The 22281-nt window shown below is 36.5% G+C and overlaps 1 protein-coding gene across 4 annotated transcripts in view; it reads right to left on the bottom strand.

The window, feature by feature from the left end:
* The window catches only part of UBE2K (ubiquitin conjugating enzyme E2 K), a 43867-nt gene that overhangs the window by 10680 nt on the left and 10906 nt on the right, over window positions 1-22281 (bottom strand). The window contains exons 1-4 of one of the 4 annotated variants that reach the window (XM_062642402.1): window positions 14431-14661; window positions 13837-13943; window positions 10594-10652; window positions 8161-8243 (exon numbers count right to left, since the gene is read on the bottom strand). Coding sequence is in view for 2 of the 4 variants with exons in the window: in XM_062642400.1 (XP_062498384.1) it covers window positions 8161-8243; window positions 10594-10652; window positions 15759-15852 (236 nt within the window). In the remaining 2 variants the exon portion in view is untranslated. Of the gene's footprint in view, window positions 1-8160; window positions 8244-10593; window positions 10653-13836; window positions 13944-14430; window positions 14662-15758; window positions 15853-22281 lie in introns of those variants that run through there. The other 3 variants (XM_062642400.1, XM_062642401.1, XM_062642404.1) reach the window with 3 other exon arrangements.

Here is a 22281-nt window from a genome sequence, read left to right as displayed (position 1 = left end):
TTCATGATCATGTAGTTCCCACCCCCCCTATAATGGGCAGGGACACCTTCCACTAGACCAGGTTGCTTAAAGCCCCATCCAACCTGGCCTAGAACACTGACAGGGATGGGGCACCCACAGCTTCTCTGGGCAACCTGTCAGTGCCTCACCACCCTCACATTAAACAATTTTTCCTAGTATCTCATCTACATCTACCCTCTTTCGGTTTAAAGCTACTACCCCATGTCCCACAGCCACATGTCCCCGTAAAAAGTCTCTCTCCAGATTTCTGGAGGTACTGGAAGCTGCTCTAAGATCTCCCCTAAGCCTTCTCTTCTCCAAACTAAACAATCGCAACTCTCTCAGCCTGTTTTCATGGAGAGGGGCTCCAGCCCTTTGGTTATCTTTGTTGCTTACATCTACAGCTCTCCTGCTATGTCACAAGCCATTCAAATACAGCATTCTTCCCTTATTGTTTCTAATTCTAGATGATTTTTCCTAGAAACTCTTTTTGTTTTCAGCTTGATAATCATCACTGAACTTTCACAGTACAGTGTTCTACATGAGAACGCAAGTGAGAAACATCCCAAGTGACTGAGATTTTAATTAGCACATATTGTCCCATTCCAACTGCTGCATCAGCTTGAAGTCCCTCAAGCTGAACTTTGCAGATTTAAATTATAAAAAAACCTTTGTGCTTTTAGATCCGGATTCTGACAAATCACAACCCCCCAACAACATATCATTATCTTTTTCCAATGCTACTTTTTAGTAACTAAACTTTAATTTTCTTCCCAGAATTTCAGATTTTCTTCCAGTTAAATTTAAGTACTTCAGGTTCTAAGTCGAATGCTTCTTGCAAGCCCAAGAACATTTCTTTAAATTATAAAGCTGGGGATTAACTAGTAAGATTGTATTTAATCTGATAACACCTGGTTACTGAAACATGTCCTCAGTAGCATTACACAAGCCCAGCTAACATAGTAAACTGAAGAGTACAAAGTATCTTGCTTGAATTGGAAACACACCCCCAAAAAACCTCAGTGAAAGAGCACAGAAATATTTTTGCTTTACCTATGCTATTATACTGTTTTAATTTCCTGTTCTTTGTGATGCCTACTTGTTTATATGCTTGAAATTAATTTATTCAATGTACACATTGATTACTTCATTCACAGTGCTGCTAGAAATAAATCAATGTAATACAACAGGTTGACTATTCCAGCATTCAGATGTTACTGAATGCTGAGTCTTTCAGACCTTCCTATGCTTAAATGGATGCAACTACTTTTATTTTTATGCAGTGACTTTCAGGAACTACCACATCCACACACTATAAAACCTAAAGTCTTCTTTTCCCAGTTAAAGATTTTAATTACACTATCTACTGCAGTTAAAAAAAAAAAAAAGACAGACTCAACATGAAGTATCTATCAACTGTAACCGATACTAAAGTTACTTTCATCAAATAAAAGCTGTTCTGCATTTGCCTGTATAGAAATCCTTCTATTTTAGAGAGACCTGAAAATATTCCCATTATTTCAAGTAGAGAAGACACAAAAGGGGTCACAGCCAGTTCTGCCACTTTTGCATGCAATTTACTTCCATTCACACTGTACCTTCTAGGAGTAGAAAGTATACCTTGGTGAGCAGGAAGCATTACTAAGGACCAAAGGTGCCATGGATGCCCAGAACAAGGGTATCTCTGTTCTGCTATGCCTGTGCCAGCTATCTCTGGCTTTCAAGACTGCTAGGCCCCTGCAGTCTTTCCTCATTTGTTATGTTTGTAGATTTTTATATAAAGCATACTGAGACTTGAACTTCTGTTCTGACATTCCAATTTCAAAGTACGTAATAAAAATAAATACCTCATCCATTTGGATATACAGATGGATGCACGCTCAGAGAACTCAAACTCTGAAGTAATAACTTTACAGACAAGACCAGCTACATGTAAAAAAGGTTCAAAAATGTAGCTTACAACTTATTTTCAAGTTTCATGTCTCAAAACGACTTTCATATCTCACACATATGAAAGTCTTCATTAGACATAAACGTTTAAAGAAGTATTCTTAAAAGAAAACCTGTTTTTTACAGATTTTTTACATTTACAGAAAACCTGTTACTGCTTCAGCTGCTGTTTGTATTAAAAAGAAGAAATTAAAGCTTGTGATTAATGGTACAGGAAATCCAATGTATTTTGTGTAATTATTGTATACTCATGTAACATATTCTACATTTAGGACACCAATTAGCTTTCCTGATCAAAGTAAGAAAGAAAGGCTTGTTCCTTTCTATGGAGCTTAGTCTCAATTTTCCAGACATAAATTAAAATTCTCAGAAGAAATCAGAAAATAGATTCTCACTTCCCAAGTACCTTAAGAAGCTCTTCTTCCTTCCCATTACCTTCTTTCGACAGAATAAAGTGAATGGAGATGACTGTCCAGAACTACATTTGCAGACACTCACAAGGTAGTACCTGTTCCTCATCAGCAAAGAGCACAACCAATTCTCATCATCAGTTCCAGAGGAAAATCTATGCCAACAGTGGCACAAAACTAGAAAACCAAACACACATCACACAGCATCCCCACAAGCTAGAGAAGAATGTGCTGCAAAGAAAGTTGCATTTTCCTTAAAACAAACTTCCAGTGGAAAAATAGAGGTCTTCTGCATTTGCCAGCGCTTGTCAAGGGTTTATTTTTCCAGAATAGAATCCTGAAAAAAACAGAAAGATTTCCAACCCTTCTTACATTTGAAGTTTACATCTAGGTGTGGGTTTATGAGCAAAATCTCATGGAGTTCAAGCAATTCCCTTTGCTAACTCAAGCTAGCTGCGGACTTGGATCTTAGGTTTTTTTCTCTCCTCTGTCCCAAAGGCAAGGTCTTGTATCATTCCTGACAGACTTCTGTCTAATCTGTTCTTAACTGGAGCCTCACAGGTTTCTTGGAAAATATATTTTAATGCTTCACCATTGGTATTCTTGGTATTCTGCATGCTACAACGGCTTCCCAATCTTTCATTATAGGTCATACTTGCTTAGATCATATTTGCTTTTTATTTTATTCTGGATTTTTTCCTATGGTTCCCATCATTCTTGGAATACAATGCTTAAAGTGGTTACACTGCTACAATGGAACCCTAACCAATAGTAAATAAAAAACCAGGCAACTTGTATCATGAGTTTTGCAGGCAGAACTGCCTACATCCTGGCATCCTATTTGCCTTGCATGTTACATTATATTGCCTTTGTCCCATGACATTACTGGTTCCTGCTTTCTCCTAAAGTTTCCAATAACCCTTGACTTCTGCTCCCATCCCAAAAAGCTGCTTAGCTACTGTGCAGGCTTGCAAGTTTGGCATCTCCAAAATGGGAGGAAAGGCCAGCAACATCTACCAGTGAGAAGCAGAGCTCACTACAGGGAAGCACTGTCCCTACGAGAACATATGTATTTTGCTCACTTACCATTTTTTATTTATTTATTTTTAGGTAATATCTTGGGGCATTTCCATTAAAAAAGAGCACCACTAGTTTGGGTGAATATAGTGATATTAAAAAGCACAGCAAGCCAGCTGTGCCCAGCATGCCTGAGGTAAGAAATCTCTTACCTTTTGATGAGCTGAAAGAGTCCTAAGAGGATTATGAAACACAGCCAGTTTTAGTTCTTCATTTTTAAAGGTAAGTAATTTTCCATTTAGGAAGTTTTTACTTATGCTCTGTACATTCCCCCCTGGACGCAATCTCTCAGTTACTCCAAGAGGTAACCCAGCAGAACACAGGAACAGCTGCAGCCAGCAGACTGCTGCCCTGCTCTGTCAATCAAACACGGATACTGGTTTATTTTTATTATTATTTTAAAAAATAATCTGCTATATTTACTCCATTTGTGAAATAACTAAGTTGTTTAATCCAAGAAAAAAAGCTCTGAGAACTTGGAATCTGGAAGGAGGGAGGAAATGAATAAGGCCTTTGCGTGGAAACCCCTTGTATAGTCACTACAGGAGAAATACAAGACTGGGAACCCGTCAGGGAAAGAAAAAAAAAAAAAAGAAAAACAGAACAGCTTTGACATAATGCAAGGGGGAAGAGCCTGCCTGCTTGCTGAACAGTTCCCTCAAACAATGTTAATATTCCCTGCAATTTTCTCAGAGCTGTAAGGAGGCTCAATGCTCCTCAAACACCCTGAACAAAGCACAGCAGTTCTAGGTGTCACAATACATAAATGAGCCCAAGATAATGATTCCTATGAGCTGGCTCTTGCTTATGTATCTATTAAAACTCCAGTAGAGCCACTATGAAAAAGAAATATTCTGATTATTCACTTTTATTTCAACTGTCAAACCCACAACAGCCAAGAAGTTTTTGTAGCCCTACAGCCAGCCACAACACATTCACTTGATAATCACTGCTCAAAGGATTTAGGAAGAGCAGCTTTCAAGTAATTTAGCTATCGGGTTTCAGTGAACAGTATTAGATACATTTTATATTTGAGAATAAAACACTGAGATAGAATACTAGCCTGGAAGACAAATGGAGGCCACAGTAGGTGAAACCACATAACAAAACTTGCATCAGACCAGAACAGTATTCCTTTTACAAAAGCATACACCTATTTTAATTCTACCAGCAAATGGTAGCTGCTTTGCAAAGAAACTGGCATAACAGGTATTTACAAATCTAAACATGATCAAAATCCACAGCTGCAAAGAATTTCAGCATCAAGCATATACTGTGGAGAAAGGATTTCATTAAACTCATTAAAAATCATTGAAAGATAATACTTCGCAAACTGATTAACACCTCCTGCCAACATGCAGACTACCTCAACTATGCTCAACAGAAAATCGTTATCATGGGATAGGTGAGTAGCAAACGGCCGTCTTTTACTACACAAACACATTAAAGTCTTTGTATTCACCGTACATAAATGAGTATTTTATCAGTTTATTGACTCTAAGAAATCCTACTAAGTCCCATAGGCCCCAATTCTGTCCTCCAACTCCCACTGACCTCACTGAAAAACACAGCTATGCACTGGAATTTGAGACTTACATTTCAACACTGTAACAGAGCAGCATTATTCAGTTAAGAGCATTACAAGTCAACGAAGTAGCACTTCAGAAACAGAGCTTGTTACTAACAGATTTGGCAAGACAGACTGTGGAACTAAATATATTTTCTAGAACACAGCCATCAGAGTATTTTGGAATTTCGTTTGTCCCATTTACCTTTGAATGCCTGTGAAATCAATTAAATATGAAATTATCAAGGTTAGGCAGATGTTCCTTGAATTTGTTTACTTTCTAATTAATCTATCATTTTATTCAAACCATTGTTCTACTTATGCATGCAGGAATCTTAAACATGGTGACATGGCCATTTCTCAGTTCAAATAACTAAACCAGCATATACTGAAGAACATTGAGCAATTAATTTTAACAATACTAACCATTTATATGGCTTAGGAAGTTTTAGGAAGCTACTCAGAATAAAGACTTCTCTATCACAATACTGAAATCCTTCAAACAAGAAAGGATGGAGGTAGCCACAATTTTGCTCTATTCCAGAGGACCAGAGGCCTTGACAAGCACTTTAACAATGCTCAAGTAATTTTCATTTACCATTCCATGATTAAGAATCAAAACTTAGAAAAAGCACCATTAGAAAATGAAGGGATCACTACATTAAGAATTACAGAATTAAGCCTCCTCCTATAATACATTAAGAATTAAGAAATATGCCTCCTCTTTGCCAAGTTCTGTGAAATTCTTTTCTTAGTGCTTCCAAGTGAAGAAAGTGCTTCAAAGGAAGAGTTTAAAAATACACACATGGCATAATATTGGTGCTCCCTGTGCTAGTCAGTTCAAATATACAGAAGGCAAGTTCTTGCTCCATTACCCCTATTTCGTCTGCATCTCAGTGAAAGAAGATTAATGTCTTTTGTGGTTTAGTTTCCCTTCCCCTTGCACCCATCAGGCAGAACTGAAACACAGATTAAGTTTTCTGTGCAAGACCTAGCTTTCAAAGACTACAAGAACACAAGTCAAATCCTCTCTCCTGTTCTTCCTTTCCAAATCCCAATACTTTTGACAAGAAAAAAAAAAAAGAAAAATCAGGTGAAGCTCATGATTTTAGGTCTTTGTTGCCTTTTGGTATTTTGAGCTTGATCAGCCACTGAAAAGGCCAGAAACTTTCCTCTTAAAAGCTATTAACTGCTTCATTCTTAAAGCAGCAGTTTTGGTTTAAGACTGAATTTTGTGAGACTGTTTCAAGTCACAATGTTTGGCAATTCTGAAAAGACAACAGAAGACCTGCTCCGGGGCTGGAAATCAAAATGTCTCCTGAATTCCACTCCTTTGCTACGTAAGCAAGGTAATCCGTTCTTCTCCACAGAAAAGACTAATTAGGGAATGTATTAAAGTAACATGAAGATAATAAGAAAATGTGAAAGAAAAAAAAAGTCATTACTTCAGTTTTAATTCAGAAGCTGATAAATAAGCTAAATAAGTGTGACTTCTGCTACAGACTGCCGTTCTCAAAACTTCTAGGGAAAAAATGTTAAATAAGTGTTGGTTTTGAGAAATGTGATGTTTAGGGGCTTCAATATGGAAAGATTAGCCTTGGAGGTACATGCTAAAAGTCACAAACCTTGATACTATGAGTAAATCATATAGACAGTGCATAAAGGAGTACCAAAAGATGGGAGAAAAAAACCCCAAACCAAACTCTGAGCTTAAAAACTTTGAATAAATTCTTCCTAGGAGAGTATTAATGACAGTGAGAGGGAGTTCCATGTTAACCACCTCTGCTTCCAGAAATAAAGGATTTTGCCTCACCATATGCAATAAAAATAAAAAAATCCCAGCACACAACCCAACCAGACAACTTCATGCCCATTCACCCTCAGCTCATTCATGCCCATCTCGTTTAGAGTTCAGTCTCTCAGTAAACTTGCACAGCTAATGAGTCGTTAATCTCCAGTATAATTGCAGGTTGGTATGAATAACTAGGTGCAGGCACTGGCTTTACTGATAGGAAAATTATACCATGTACCACAGCACTTATGTTGAAAGATTCTACTGCCTCAAAGAATATCAAGTGCTCCGAGACTGTAAGAAAAGATACGCTGTTCCAGAAATGAAAAATACAACATGATCATTATTTCATTTTAGTAATTTACACTACCCTGTGCCACATGATTTGCATAACCTTCTCACTCTGTAGAAGATGAATACATCAGATGTGTAACCTGCAAGACTTCAACTCAAGCTTTCTGCTCTTTCAAACCCAACTGACTTCTGCTTGGCCAATAGCAGTCTTGATGAAATTGTTGACTTTACAAACATTTGAACATTAGGTATTATCTGTTGAGGAATTACAGTCCTATTCTTTTACGGCAGACATGGAGGAAAATAACAAAGCTTATTCCATTCATGTCAGGCATCATGTCTATGATACAACTGGTGCATATAATCTTCAAACCAGACAAAATGTATTACTGGAAAAACAAATGAACAATGAGTTCAGCTGTTACAGGTTGGACACTTACAGGTCTACTCCACAGATGTGGGCCATTAACACTTTTTCAGTAATATTAATCAAAAGTCAGCAACTAAAAAGCAAATAGTTTACAGAGGTGCAAATCATCAATATTATCAACAATGAGACAGATGAGCACAGTCTTTTCTTCTCCCTTTCCAACTGCTGACCTGTTACCTTTTACACTCCCAGACTTACTTCATGCATTGTTTTAGCTCTATCAGAACTAATTTTTATTTGGAAGTAGAAGTCAAGAGTGAAGATAAGCACTTGGGTTTTTTTTCTGCATACACTCGGGAGGCTGAAAGGACAAAATTTAGGAGGCAACAGACAGATCTTTCCCATAGCCAAAAAATTGTAAGACCTAAAAACCCACCCAAAACAATGAAACGTTCACCATAATCCTCGTATAGAATTTTTTGGATGAGCTCTCTATGCTTATAATATCTGCTTGGTGCTTTCCAAATTACCAATCTTTTCATTTGTATCTTTTCAACTTACACTACTGTACTGAAATATTGTAAGCTTTAAGGACATCTCAAATTACAAATGCAAAGCGAAAAGCAACATGATCTGTTGCTGCCCATCCAGGACACCAGTGTATCTGATTCTGCACATTTGAATCTGTATGGAATCTTACCATTGATCTTTCAGAATATCCAAACAAATGGCCCCAGTGACTGAGCTAATGTTAGGATGCCATATTTTGGTGATAAACCGCACCTAGAAGATAATTTTTAAAAACAAAACCAGTTATTAAATGGCATATATTAAATAAACATTTTAAACAATATGAAGAAATACTAATTTAGGAAATATCAAGCTAAAACCAGAACTTAAGACGTGATACCACTTATTTCAGGAGGCTTCAAGTCTGCAAAGCCATTTGTTAGACAGAACCCTGCTTTACTCAAAAACAGAACTCAACTGAGGACACCAAACTCATCCCTAACTGCCTTCCCATATGCTGTCATGTGTGCATATCCCTGCATTGCACAAAGCCCAATTCCTTGGTGGGTGCTACTACTTCTACAACCATCCAGTCTCATTACCTATATACAGAAAGCTTTTCAAGAAACCAGAATTTAACTAGATTACAATTATTTTTCTTAACTGTTGACAGAATCTAGTCCCAGCATGCATTCACTGATCCTGTCCATGTTTGTACACTAAAATAAAGTGTATTCATGCTCACAAAGCACTAATAAAATCAGTTTGGGCTGGGGTTTTTTTTCATTTATTTGGGAGTCTATTTGTTTGTTTGGGTTATGGTATTTTATTTTTTAAAGATGCTAGGAAAGTTAAAAGCAACATTTACTTCTGAAAGTCTCAACACCCAAAGCTGTCCTCTGAAAGGATTATATATACGCCTTTAGAAATTTCTCCTTCATTTTCTTCAAACCCCTTATTTCAGGTTGCACTTTAACTATCATCTTCTAGTGACTCTGACCTGTCTCTTTCTCATCTCTACCTCCTCACTCCAAATTCTTTTTATATGTACCTTTCAACTTTTGCCCCTGACCTGCAAGCAAATCAGGGCAGAGAACGCGTTATTTTTCAGACACTACAGCAAAAGACTATACATACAGGACTACAGAAATATCAGTACAATCATGGTGTATAAATAGGTAAGACCATAACAGTTTTGCTTTCTAGGACAGAAAATAAGAGATCATGTCAGCTGAGCCACTTATTCACTAGCTCAACTCTAAACCACTTTGAAAACGTAAAAAGCCATGTAAATACCAAGTAATTTCCCACAATGAATGACTGCAAACAGTGGCTGTCAAAGCACATTCTGAATGAGATAAAAAAATCTTTTAGATGAAAGGCAGGGCCAGACCCAAGCAAAAAGGCCTCCCATTCAAGATTACAGATTCCAGAATAAGCCCTACTATGCTACAGTGCGCTGAGCTTCTAACAGCTGCCTATAAACTTTGGAAATGGAAGCCAGCAAGCCCTAAAGCAGCAATTTAAAACCATGGTACATAGACCCATCTTTCAGTGTCTACGACCCATTTCAGCTCTCCTTTAGCTCTCTACAGAACACATGCAGATGAAAAGAACTGAAACCAACACACATTTCATTAAGATTTTCTGTGTCCTTCACTCCAGCCTCAAGGAAATCATTCAAAGGACAAAAGCCAAGGAGCTACAGGCACCTCTCCCTTCCTCCTTTATCCCCAATTCCCTCCCAGTATTACACATCAATGTGAAAATTATCAAGATCTAGGACACATTCTTAGTTCAAAGACACCTTTCAGGCAAACAGAAAACCAATCAAGAAGCTGAGTCAGACAACTCAGGAGTCTGCCGATATATCAGAAGCCACTGAAAAAAGGACTAAACCAGGGCACAGAAATGCACAGTTACAGCTGCACATGCACTTATTCAGATTGATCCATTTAGGAGGGAAGTGGAATCACAAATTTAAAGTACTAGAAAGATACAGTAAAGTTGAAAGGGCAGGAAGTCGCAAAAAAAATATGAGTTATTTTACCACACTTATCTCTCATCCATGTGCATGTTTTATGCACTCTCTCAGTAAAGTTGCAGTAAGACTACTGTATTTCTCTATTGGGTCTTCAAGTCACACAACCGTACACCTCACTATTTAATTATTACTAGAAAATGGATAGGTTAGACCCAAGACTCTACTAAATATACCTTATGGAGTCCAAGAAATTAAAAGAACCAATAATTATTTATTACAGCATTTCTTCGATGATGGGAGTGACGGGAGAGAGGGGGAGAAGGAGGGATAGCCATACTCTCTACATCAAGTAAAACTATATGAAAACTAAGAAATTACACAAGGGTCAATAAGGCACAAGTTCCTCCCCAGAATTTGCCAGTTTGTACTTTAAGGAATAACTAGAGCATACTTCTGATTGGATACAGTTATGCATCCTGAATTATTTCTACCTAAATATAGCAGCTCCAGTGGCTATCTAGAGAGAATTAAAAAAAGAGATGGGTAATACAAAGAGACTACATACACAAGCAAAGAAATAAGAATGCTCAAAACCAACTTGTTAGCTGAATTACATAACCAAAAAACTGTTTACAGTACCTTAGGAGGATTAAATGGATACGTTTCTGGAATTTTTATCTCTAATTGATACCTTCCACCTGCAAAAGAACAAGTTGGAAATCAAAACAAAAGAACATGACAATAAAGCTTACATTTCTAAATGGACAGGTTTTCAACAGATACGTTAGCTATAAGATAGTTCTAAATTCCACATATTTTATTAAAAAATGCATTTAAGTCAATATAAGAAATATTTGCTTATGCAAATCAGAATCTGTATTTCCTATGTATGTTTAATGTGTATATTCTCCTGTAGCTTCTAATCTCCAATGTTGTAATTTCCATGCTCTATTTTAGTAATATACCAAAATATCAACCAAGTATCCCCCAAACAGATACAACAATAGGCCACAGGAACATGCAGCCTGAACATGAGATTACATTATTTTGACTGTTTTCTGATACCTTATGCCAATAAATCTTCTTCAAATTACACCTGAAATCACAGTTGAAAATAACTATTTCATTTTAAGCTTTCTGGAACTCTAGAATGTTTAACTAAGTCAGTTAAGAAAAGATCCCACAATGTGGGGGGAAAAAAGCAACAACAATAAAACCAACCAACCAGAGCCACCAATATTACTTCCACTATGTTCTATTATTATTGTCTGAACTAGTTACTTCTGTTCCAATTCTGTAAACGCTTTGATACACTAGTATTAACAATACAGCTTGCAGGGTTATAGCATTCAGTAAAGGACAGCATGAGCTTGGCAGACAGAACCATGTTCTACTACCCTTCCCTGAACATTTCTGTTTTCTCTCCATTATCATATCATTACCTTTGTCTATTTCAATCATAATTTTGTTAACGTTCAAGTTTACTATCAATACCTCCATTTTACACAGTAATCTCAGTCTGTCTGCCCACTGAAGATCATTTGCCAGGCAGCAGTTTAATGACAAAAAGAACACAGGGTAACAAAACATACACAACAATTTAGACATTTATTTTTTATAAAAACTGAAAGTATTTCTCCTCATTTGCTATTCTTTCAGAAAGAAACCTTTTAATATGCTTTGTTACAATCCATAAATTTCCTTGAATGAAAATTGAAGTATCTGCAAACTATTTCCTCTGGGATTTCAAGAGTGATTTATTCTTTTGCAATTCACTGTATTCAAAACCAGCTCTCAAGCAGTCTCAATACAGGCTGCAAGATTCGCATGCAAGGAAAAGAAACCCTCAAAGGAATACTCTGAACAGTTATAGTCTATTTCACCTTTTTATCTGTGCCAAAATACAGTTCAGCAGCTAACACCACCTCTCACTTTTAAGACGTAATTCAGTCTAATGTATTACACCTGAAACTGATTAATATCACTTTGGTATTTTTACACTACATTCTACAGCTGGTTTTCCTCAATACTACAGCATCTTGAGATTATGTAACAAAATACAACAGAAGAAAGCCCAATAAATACAAAATTATCATAGTTAAGATCCAAGTTGATCACTTTTCTGCTTAGAGGACAGCACAGGTGAAATATTTTTGTAGGCCTATATATCAACAACGGACCTTGAGTAAGTTTGCTTTTCTTTTTGCCTATATTGAAGCATAATTCACCAACAATTTTTCCTAAGAAACAGAGCTATTACACTGTTCCTGAATTGAAAAAATCTCCAGTCCCTGTATGATTTTATTCCTAACACCATTCTGTAACATATTATAAAACCTACATTTAGGTATTACCATTTCTTCTGCTTTCCATTAAAACTTGCCTTTAAAGGACAGACAGTTACAACTTTCTGCACAACAGGCTATTCAGCCACCAATTTTTTTCCACCTGCAATGTACAAGTCCAAAAGATTTTAAAATTGCAGGGACTAATGAGTTAGTAGTATTATTTTTACAGTACTGTTGCCATCCAGTGAAGTTTACAGTTAAAAATACAGGCTTGAAGATTTAGACTGAACAAATCTGGATATTAATTTCCTTAATACATTCAGAAACCAACTGAGTTACACGCTACCTTCTGCATGCCAATATTTCTGCAGAATTTTTTTAAAAAGGAGTATGCATACGTGTGGCTCTTCCATACCTATTCAATACTTGAGATTGAATTAAACAGTAACAGCAGAACATTCCTTCTGTAATCCTACTGGAGCATACATCTCACAATAGAGTTAGGGTATTTCTTCAAGAAAAACAGTTAAAACTTGCTCTATTATAAATTTTGCAGTTCCTGTGGCTCACATGCAAGCTTGGCTTGACATTAATACCGTGGTTATACAGGGTTCAAAAAGCAAATAATAAAAATCTATCTATTGAAAAGCTCCTGAATCACGTAAAGCCCAGCAGCCATTAATCTAGACTTTCAAAGGTCCTCACTTCAAACATATATATTTTAATGTGGGATGCAAACATGTTTCAATTGAAGCTGTCTTGCAATATTCTGATAATTGATCAATGAGTTGACACAAATGACAGAAAAATAAAAGCTGCACTATCTGTCAACAACAGATGGCATTCTTTTACTCAGTCACATTTAGCCAATGTCTGGACACCACCTATAAAAGAACTTTTTAACAGCAGCTTGCTTTCAGATACCTTACTAACTGTGGTTAATAATGGTCCTAGAGTTCCCTCCCGTATCGCAGAATTGTCTGACCTGTACTACCACATTAATTAGCTTTCCTTCATAAAGCACTTCTTGCTGTGTCATTGTTTAGACTGCAGATGACAGGGATCAGCCAGTAATATGCAGCATGTATTACTGCTTTAGTTATAAAATTTAAACTGCACACACTGGCAAGCCCTTCATAATTACATCAGGGAATAAAGGCATGAAGTTATGTTAGAGAAATATTAATGTTCCAATGTAAATTATTCAAGTATCAGGAAACACCAGAGACTGGGCTGTCAGTAACTTCCATTTTGCTCCTTGGTGCATACAACCTCCAGATTAAAGTAAGAATATGATCACATTATTTTTCCATGAGATCCCTGACATAATCAGAATACACGATAGTTTTAGCCCCCCAAAAGGGCTATTTACTATATCCTCATCATGAAATGTCCTCACATGTAGGCAAGTATGCACGCTTGCATTTCAAGTCAACAAATTCCGCACTGAATGTATAATGCTGATTTTCATTAGCAGGATATGCTGAATACGTGCATACACAGTGCTTGGCTTTTGAAATTTTGGTCTAGCTGAATTATCCAGCATCACACAGAACCCAGTTCTGCAGACAGGCATTCACATCTTTTTTTTTACCCTCTTCATGAACTTTTGTGACACATGAATATATCTGTCATTTCAAATAACTCTCAATACATGCTCCAAAAATAAAAATCCATTTTATTATCTAACGTAATGCTGACCTGGAAGGGAAAAAAAACTGGCAAGCCATGACAAACCAACTCATCCAAGGAGGATTAACTCTGAATGGAAAAAAACTGAACACCAAACCCCCCAAAACAACACCCTCCCCACACCATTCAGATGTTTCCTAGTATCCAAGTACTTAATTTTGCAACATCTTAACATGTAAAACTAAGTCTTATATATGCAAGACCAACTATATCTGCAACAGAACCATAACACTAACACAGAATAGTCCACTTTCAAATAGGTCACAAGCACGACCACGTATTTTAGGTACACAGCATACTTTTACATTGATGGCACATGTTATAACCAGAATAAATTATCATCTTTCAGGACAACATTTTCTGTCAACTAAATACTAGCAGCTGATAAGATGAGGATAGAGAGAGTAGAAAGATGGAGGGGAGGGAAGGAACTGCCATTGTACGTTAGAGAGCAGAGGAACACTGGGACATAAGTTCTGGAGGGGAGCATCCTTACCATTACAGATGCTCCTGCTTTTCTGTTCTCTCCCTTCCAGGCTCATTTCCTTTCTCCACAACTTCTAACACCTACCCCAACCCCACTCGCTCAGCCTCTGTTAAGCTGTTTCCTCATCCTTTATCTGCTGTAGGTCTCAGCAGGGAAGACTGGGTAGCAAGCACTGGAGAGACTCTCTCTGCTCCCAAGTCCAATGCTAGTGCATCAGCAACTAGCCTGGAGAAGAACTCACAAGGGCTGTCCTCCTGAGTGAAGATGCAACAAGCAGACTTTGATCAGTAGCCACCAAACACATATACACCTACACCTATAGGCACAGGTCTGGTTTCTGGACAATACTCAAGTCCCAGTCTTAACTCCAAGGCATGGAGAAACGAGAGGCAATGAAAACTTGGCAAACTGTTTCAATTTCCAAGAAAACAATCTATTTGCCTGTAACATTCCTTGAAACTTTTTTTTTTTTACAGGAAGTTCAAATTCAGGTTGAAATATATACCTCGCATGGAAATTCTCAATAAAACATCATTTAAAGTAAACAAAAAAAAAAACAACAAAAAAAAAAGAGAGTAAATTTAAAGTCAAGGATTCTCATTAAGGACCCTGAATAGAAGGTGTGCCTGCCAGCTCCATTATATATTATATACAAACAGAAAGTTTACAGGTACCAGCATTACTGAGTAATTTGGTACCTCTAACGAAGTATACCATATTAGCTACTGGTTAAAACTTTTTGTTATTTTGCTTTTTTTCAGACTGAAGAGATGCATCATACCAGCTTTAATAAACAAGAAAGTCAGTAAAGTGTAATTTTTGAAAACATGAAGTTCTACTTTAGAGTCCCGACTCCAGTATAAATTACATATTGGGACCCATGGATGTATGAGATAAATCCCAAATGCAACTTGCCAAGATAGAAAAATGCAGCATGTTTTTGAACAACCACTACATTAGATCACAGAAATACATGTACAATTACATTACATTCTGAAGCTCAGTTTCTTGATGCTTCATGGCTAAGAATAGTTACATCAAGACGGTAAACAAACAACTAAAAGTCAGAATTATACCAGTGACACTGCACAACTTATACCTGTAAATTAACCTTTGATATAGGATAGTCTATCCTCCTGTAGAACAGATCTGTCCTCAGGCAAGACAGAAGTTGAACTGAAATACTTTCCAAGCTTAAAAATCTTTTTTTTTAAATCAGACTATGTTAAAACACGCAGCTCTACATTTTTATGTCATAAATTAATTTTACAAATAAAGCATCTCAAGACACAGGATTTGAAGTGTACAATGATTGCATACACAAAAACATTACTTGCCTTCATATGGTGTGTCCGGAGGTCCTGCTATTTCTCCTCTTAATTCTGTAAAATTCTCATCTACAAGATCTACTTTAATTTGATTTTTGCTCGTCTTAAAAATAAACAGAGAAACAAAGAATCATAAGTAAGCATTTTACATACAGATTTCCCCCAAAATATGGTATTTAAAATTTTTAGAATAGTATTTTTAAAAAAAATATGTAAAAAATTTAAATTTTAAAAATATAGTAACCTAAATGGCTATCTTCCAGTTCAAAATTTACTTCATTAAAAATAGACTATTTGTGGAGCAGTAGAAATTTCAGTATTATTTATACTATCACTACAGTAAGCAAAGCAACCTAATGATATAATATCTACAATCATAGTTTTAAATCCATTGCATTTTAAGACAACTGTGATCTTTCCAATCAGATATTAATTCTACACATCTTAAACTGTAACATTAAACTGACCAAGTTACACATGGGCTTTTTTTGTTTAGAGCAATTTTATTAATAATTGACATGATTGTCACTTTCACTGGAATACAGAAAGATTTCCCCAAATGGAGTGTTGATATTTTTAAACAATACAATGATCTAAACAGAATACTGCAGTCTTGCTCAAGATCATGTTTATCTTTAATATTTCAGGGTAAGGTACAATTTATTTATACACTTGCATTTCATTGTCACCTCCTCAACATTTTCACACCCCTTGCCTACAAAATAAAAACACTGTGTTTTGATACTGAAAAAAACCATATGCTTTCCAGAAACTGACTCTCAGAAGTGTTTAGCCAGAGCTACTCATTCCATTGAATCTGCTTTCCAGATCCAGTGAGCAGCATTTGTGGAATTCATACAAATCTTCCAGCCAGTAACATTTTTGGAGGGATGCAAAGCAGAATCACCTTTCATAAAGATATACCATGAAGTTTTTAGAGATAAGTAATTACTGATTTATCCATTCTGTTGCTTCTGTATAACACGCTGACTCCAATGCAGATTTCCTGAATCCACTGTTATTTTTTCCAAGAACTCAAGGCATCTTCCCAGATCCTTTAAAATTGTTCCAACTAGGTCTGCATCAAAAAAAAACCATGCAGTTGTGCTTCTCTCAGAGTAAACCCCATTGCTGACAGCTATGAGAAATCAGATAAAGCTGATGGCTGCCATCAACTGGTTCTTGGACCTACCAACTATGTGAACCATCAAGGATGCAGAATTCACTGAACAGCTGTGAGATTACTTCTATTTCCTTCCTGTAAATATTCTATAGATTAAGTCCTCCCAGCCAAAGAGGGGGCTCCTCTGACAAGAGATGCTCACAAAGAAGAATAAAAATTTAAGTTTCACCATGTAAAAGATCCTAGTTAAAAGTTTCACTACATTAATCCAATGGCAATTTGGGGGCTTTTTACATCTGTAGTTACACACACTTTTTTTTTTAAACTTAGGTAAAAAGCCTTCAACCCCCACAAAAGAGGCAGCACTTGCAACTGCACAGCTGAGTCTTAAGTACTGCATGTCAAAAAACAGATTCCAACCATGCTGCAAATGAAGAATGCACCATGCACCTCCAAAATCAAAAGCCAGTTAAATATTAAATGTAATAGTCGTTTTACCAATTTGTATCTATAAACTATTTTTTTTGTTTTAAGCTCAGCATCAGATCTTGTGTTGTCTTTCATGAGATTAGGTAAGACATCAGAGAAAGGAAGTTAAAGGAAATGATGAAATTATGTCTCTAAACATAGTCTAGATTCATTTTCTTTCCTGCTACTGTTCATGTAAGTTGCCTGACCAGAAAGTAACTGAACAGTTTTCTTTCAAAGCTTTGTTTCTATAATACTGAGCAGCAGAAGGACAGACTGTCCCAGCAAGACAGCCCTCTCCAAGAGCCAGGCACTATAAGAAACTCCCTCTCTGAATTCAAACTCAATCACAGGCACTCACATTCCTCTTGCAAGCTTTCCAACCACTCTAAGTTTTTTGCTCTCACTATTCCAACTGGCAGCTCATTCCATAGCCTCACAATTGTTAAACCTATTCAGGTTCTCTTGCTCTCTGCCTGTCAACATCACCTGGCAAGCTTCAAGTTGAGAGCAGTTCTTGTTCTTTGCAAGAAAGCCTGTAACTTTCCATCTAGAGGACTGAAGCAATCGCAAAAGGGATAAATTTCAAAGATACAATTTATGGTTAACACACGCTGCAGCTTGCTTAATTTTCTACTTAGCATTTTACTTTTTCTCAGTGCCCTGCACACTGCTGTAACAGCTTGGATAGTTAATATTCAACCTTCATATTCAATTTCAATTAGTACCACACTCACTGTTTTCCACAACAAATCCTTTGTGACTTCATAAATCTGGTGAAAAACAAACAAACAAAACCCCTATTGCTACGCTCAGTTTCTTGCAAGAGTCAATGATCCTGGTTCTACCATTTGAGACAACTGATTTTATTACTGCAGCTATAGCTATTGCCCATACCCTTATTTGCTTTATCTTTAGGAAAAATGGCAGGCTGTATTACACTGTTTCAGTATAAGGACTAACTTAATTTTACTTAAATTCTACCATGCCTTCTATATAGCAAATGCAGTTTTTCATTTACATAACTCAACAACCTTTTTCATGCTATTCTGATTGACTTTTTGAGGTGCAACTCAGCTTGACCTTGCCAATTCCTGCATTTTCCCTCATCCCTGGAGCAGTAACTAATATTTAACTGTACTGAAGCGAGTATTCATCCAATTAAACCTGGAGTATTTTCCTACAATATTTTCCCTTAATAAGGATCACATAGGATACAATTACTTAATTTTAGCAGCTCAAACAGATTAAATCCCTGGCCTTCACCATAATCATCTGAGCTTTCTCTAAAATGTTATTATCAACACAGTTTTCCAGAAGTGTGTCTGACACCAATGATCTCGGCACAGAATTTATGAATCAACTTGTGATCTCACACAACAAGTTGATTTGCCAGAAGCAGCTCTTCCACAAAGACCTCATTATGCTTCCATATGAAGTCTAAAATAGCATCACCTCCTGTTGATTCATCAACAATTTGGTGACTAGATCACTGGGCTAGCAATTCCTGAAATATGAGCCATGCCATCAATAGCAGCATTTCTTTCCATAATCTCAGTTTAAATTCTCTAACAATATAATTTCTACTGGCATTTCTTTCCAACACGAAAACACTCCACCAACACCACAATCCTTTTCTAGGAACCTACAGGCCCAACACTACACCAGCAGAACTTCCTATCATCACACCTGAAAATGATTTTGATCAAGAGTGGAAAAAAAATAGAGAAAGTAGTTTTAATGTAGCATATTACATAATGCATGATACCACTCCCTCATCTTTTTTCATTCGTATTCTAGTCAGCTCATGCAAAGCTGTTTTTTCCTTTTAAATGCACCCCTGCTTCACACTAGGGCTCTAGTCAAAAGATTCGTTGTCTTGTAGACCACCCCAGCTGCTGAGACTCTATGCACTGCTATAGTCATGCTTACCTGATTTTAGTCTGCCTTGTAGATATTAAACTAAAAGCATGAGACAGAAAAGTTGTGAAAGATTCATATAAGGCATTCTCATGCATGACAAAAGCTTTATGTCTAAAAAGACACCTAAAGGAATCAATCCTTCAAGAATCATCCTATGAGCATCTCCCAAAGACTGGACACTCAATCACATTTATTACAGTATTTATTACTGCTATTGAAGGATAATACATGCCTGCCTCCTCTTTAAAAAAGATAACCCAGAATTAGATTGTCTGGTGTTATGTCTGAGTATCTTCCTTGTACAGAACAATCTGGTCAAGCAGAAACTTTGAAGAGTAAGTTCTGCCACTGTGAAGATTTCATCACATACATCTCCATTTCTACTAAAACACTTTTAGAGAGCAGCTCTGGTCCTTGTAATATTATTCTCAGTTGACAACAAGCTCTTCTTTTTATTCACCATAGTCTACAGGCCTTAACAAGGAGTTCTTCATTAGAGGGGCCTGCTTCTTTCAGCAGTTAATCTACCCCTCTTCCTGAGCCTTCCACACCACCTCTTCCTCTCTTCTCTAATCTGCCTTTTAAAAACTCTTTAATTTATGTGTTATTCATGGCCCATTATCCTCTTCATGAGGCCAGCAACTCCACTCTTAAAAATCAAAGTTTTCCTTCTGAAGATAAAAGAGCTAGAAGAAAGCCAGGACAAAACTACAACACATAGACATCACAGAAGCACATTAAGACAAGGTGATAAAAACTGCACTGTTCTAAACAGTTTTCCCACATACAAAATACTATTTATTACACTTACCAAAAAAAAAAAAATAAAGAAAAATATATATTCCAAGTTCTTCTAGAACCAACTAGCTCTACTTCCCATTGACATTACCTTAACATTAGACCTTTGATCCCTGCATAACACAATTACTCCAAAGAAATGTTAACAGGCCAGATTCTCCACTATGCAACCATTAGCATACATACTACGTTTTAAACTGCTGTGATTAGAACAAATAAGGAAAAGAAATTATATTTATTAGCAGTATTAATAGCTTCAATTCTGCACATTACTTTCTTAAAATAGTGTCAAAATTAATTACTGCTTGTATGTTCTAAGTAGATGGTAAATAAAGATTTCTAAAAACAAAAAAACATGCAAACAAAAAAAACCCACACTACTTTTACCAGGATTAGATTTGGAGTGGTCACTTCTGAATAACTGTGCGTTAAAAAATAAAAAAGATTAACCACAAAATCCCACTATTCCATGCAGCAATTCACTATCTCCTATCTGTGATTTCATAGGTCCTGCAACATGATTTTCTTCCGTTTTAAGTGGAACATACTTTATACTGGATAAAGTACTACTATTTTCTGTTAACTTACTTTGCTTTTACAGAAAATAATTAATAGAGAAGTCTAGAAAAGTAGGTATATTAAATCCCTCCCACAAACAAACAGAAAAACCCTAACCTGAAAAGACACACATATAAATGATCAATGATGTCTGTAAACAAACAAGTCTAGTCACAATAAAAGCAGCTAAGTATTAAAACTCTGTAACCACTTAGCACTTTAAGACCAGAAGCTCACACATTAAGGAAAAGTATTACAGAACACACATGCCAAGATTTCAACAAAGATTAAGGAATAACATTGAAAAATTTCTCCAGAATTTCCTCAACCAAGGACAAAGTCCACCAGCTTGCGAGGGCATCCACTGAAAACAAACTTTTCTACAACTACTTGTATCCCAATTGCGCCAACAAAAAAAAAAGTCCCTTTTAATTTATCTTTCAGACAGTTTTTTCAAATTATTTTTTGATTCCTCTATGCAGTAAATGGGCAATAAAGACTTCCTAATCTATCTAAAATCTAATAATTTAGATGCTTCTTTAACACAGCTATGATTTACAAATGCAAAGTAGGTACTTCTGAACATCCAAACATTTTATACTGATGCTATAAGGATCAATATTTGATAAGCCAAATTAAGAAAGAAATACTTTACCCTACTCTGAAGCCATGCTAGCAAAATTGATCTATGGTACTATAAAGTTACTAGTTCCTCATAAAACTCCTCTTACCCTACCCCCCCATTTTATATTCAACCACAACCATTCTACTCTACACAAAAGTCTGGCATGAATATCTCTAAATAGAGTTATAGAAAAAGATCATCTGATTACTATCATAATGAAATCCATGCAACACTAGTTTTTGACAAAAGCCATGAGTATTCCAAGTCAACATAAATGTTGAGCAGAAAAGTGCAATCTTTCAGTAGCAGTTTATGCCACTAAAATTATCTAGATTAATAACCTAAAAACCAAACCCAAGTTCATTCTTATTCTACTTACCAACCCCTTGCAAATCTGTAGATTAATATTTAAAGTAGTGTTTTGCCATAATTGACATTTCTTATACACTTTTGCAACAATACCACTAACTCTTTCAACGTAGTCCAAATGATTGGGTTCTCCCCCCTTCACTGGTACACCAGAAAGAGGATCCCAAGAAAAGCTCACTTCTTAGGCTGCTGTCAACTACCAGCCTCTCCCTCGCATCTCCTTGGCCTTACAAACCAACACTCTACCGTCTTAATCCTCTGTTACTCCAGAGTAGTTCAAGTTAAGTATGTTGCATCTGCTTAGCTCACTCCTTTGCAAGAAATGGGCAAACAGCACAAAAGCTGGATATATCATCCTACTAGGAAGCAAAGTGAAGGATGCTTCAAATGGGAATTTGGTAGTCATAAAGAGCTACAAAAGCAAGAGGGAATAGTTCAATACTTCCTGCTCCTTCAGACTCACTCAAGCTTAAAAGACAGAATCAAGCGCATTTCCAGAGGCCGAGCTTACTGTTATTAAGAAGACAAGTAGAAATGTCACGTAATTACACCAGTCATGGCTATGAAGTATAGTATGTGCTGCACTACCAGTTGAGATCAGAAGATCACATCTGCATTCTCAGAAATCGCTCTTGCTGACCTACAAAGGACAGAGTAACTCTCATCTG

This window comes from Pezoporus occidentalis, unplaced genomic scaffold (assembly GCF_034315485.1).
Source record: "Pezoporus occidentalis ecotype Australia unplaced genomic scaffold, CSIRO_AGI_Poc_V1 ctg71, whole genome shotgun sequence".
Lineage (NCBI taxonomy): Eukaryota > Metazoa > Chordata > Aves > Psittaciformes > Psittacidae > Pezoporus > Pezoporus occidentalis.
Note: the sequence above shows the minus strand (reverse complement) of the source record. Positions and strands in the feature narration are given on the sequence as shown.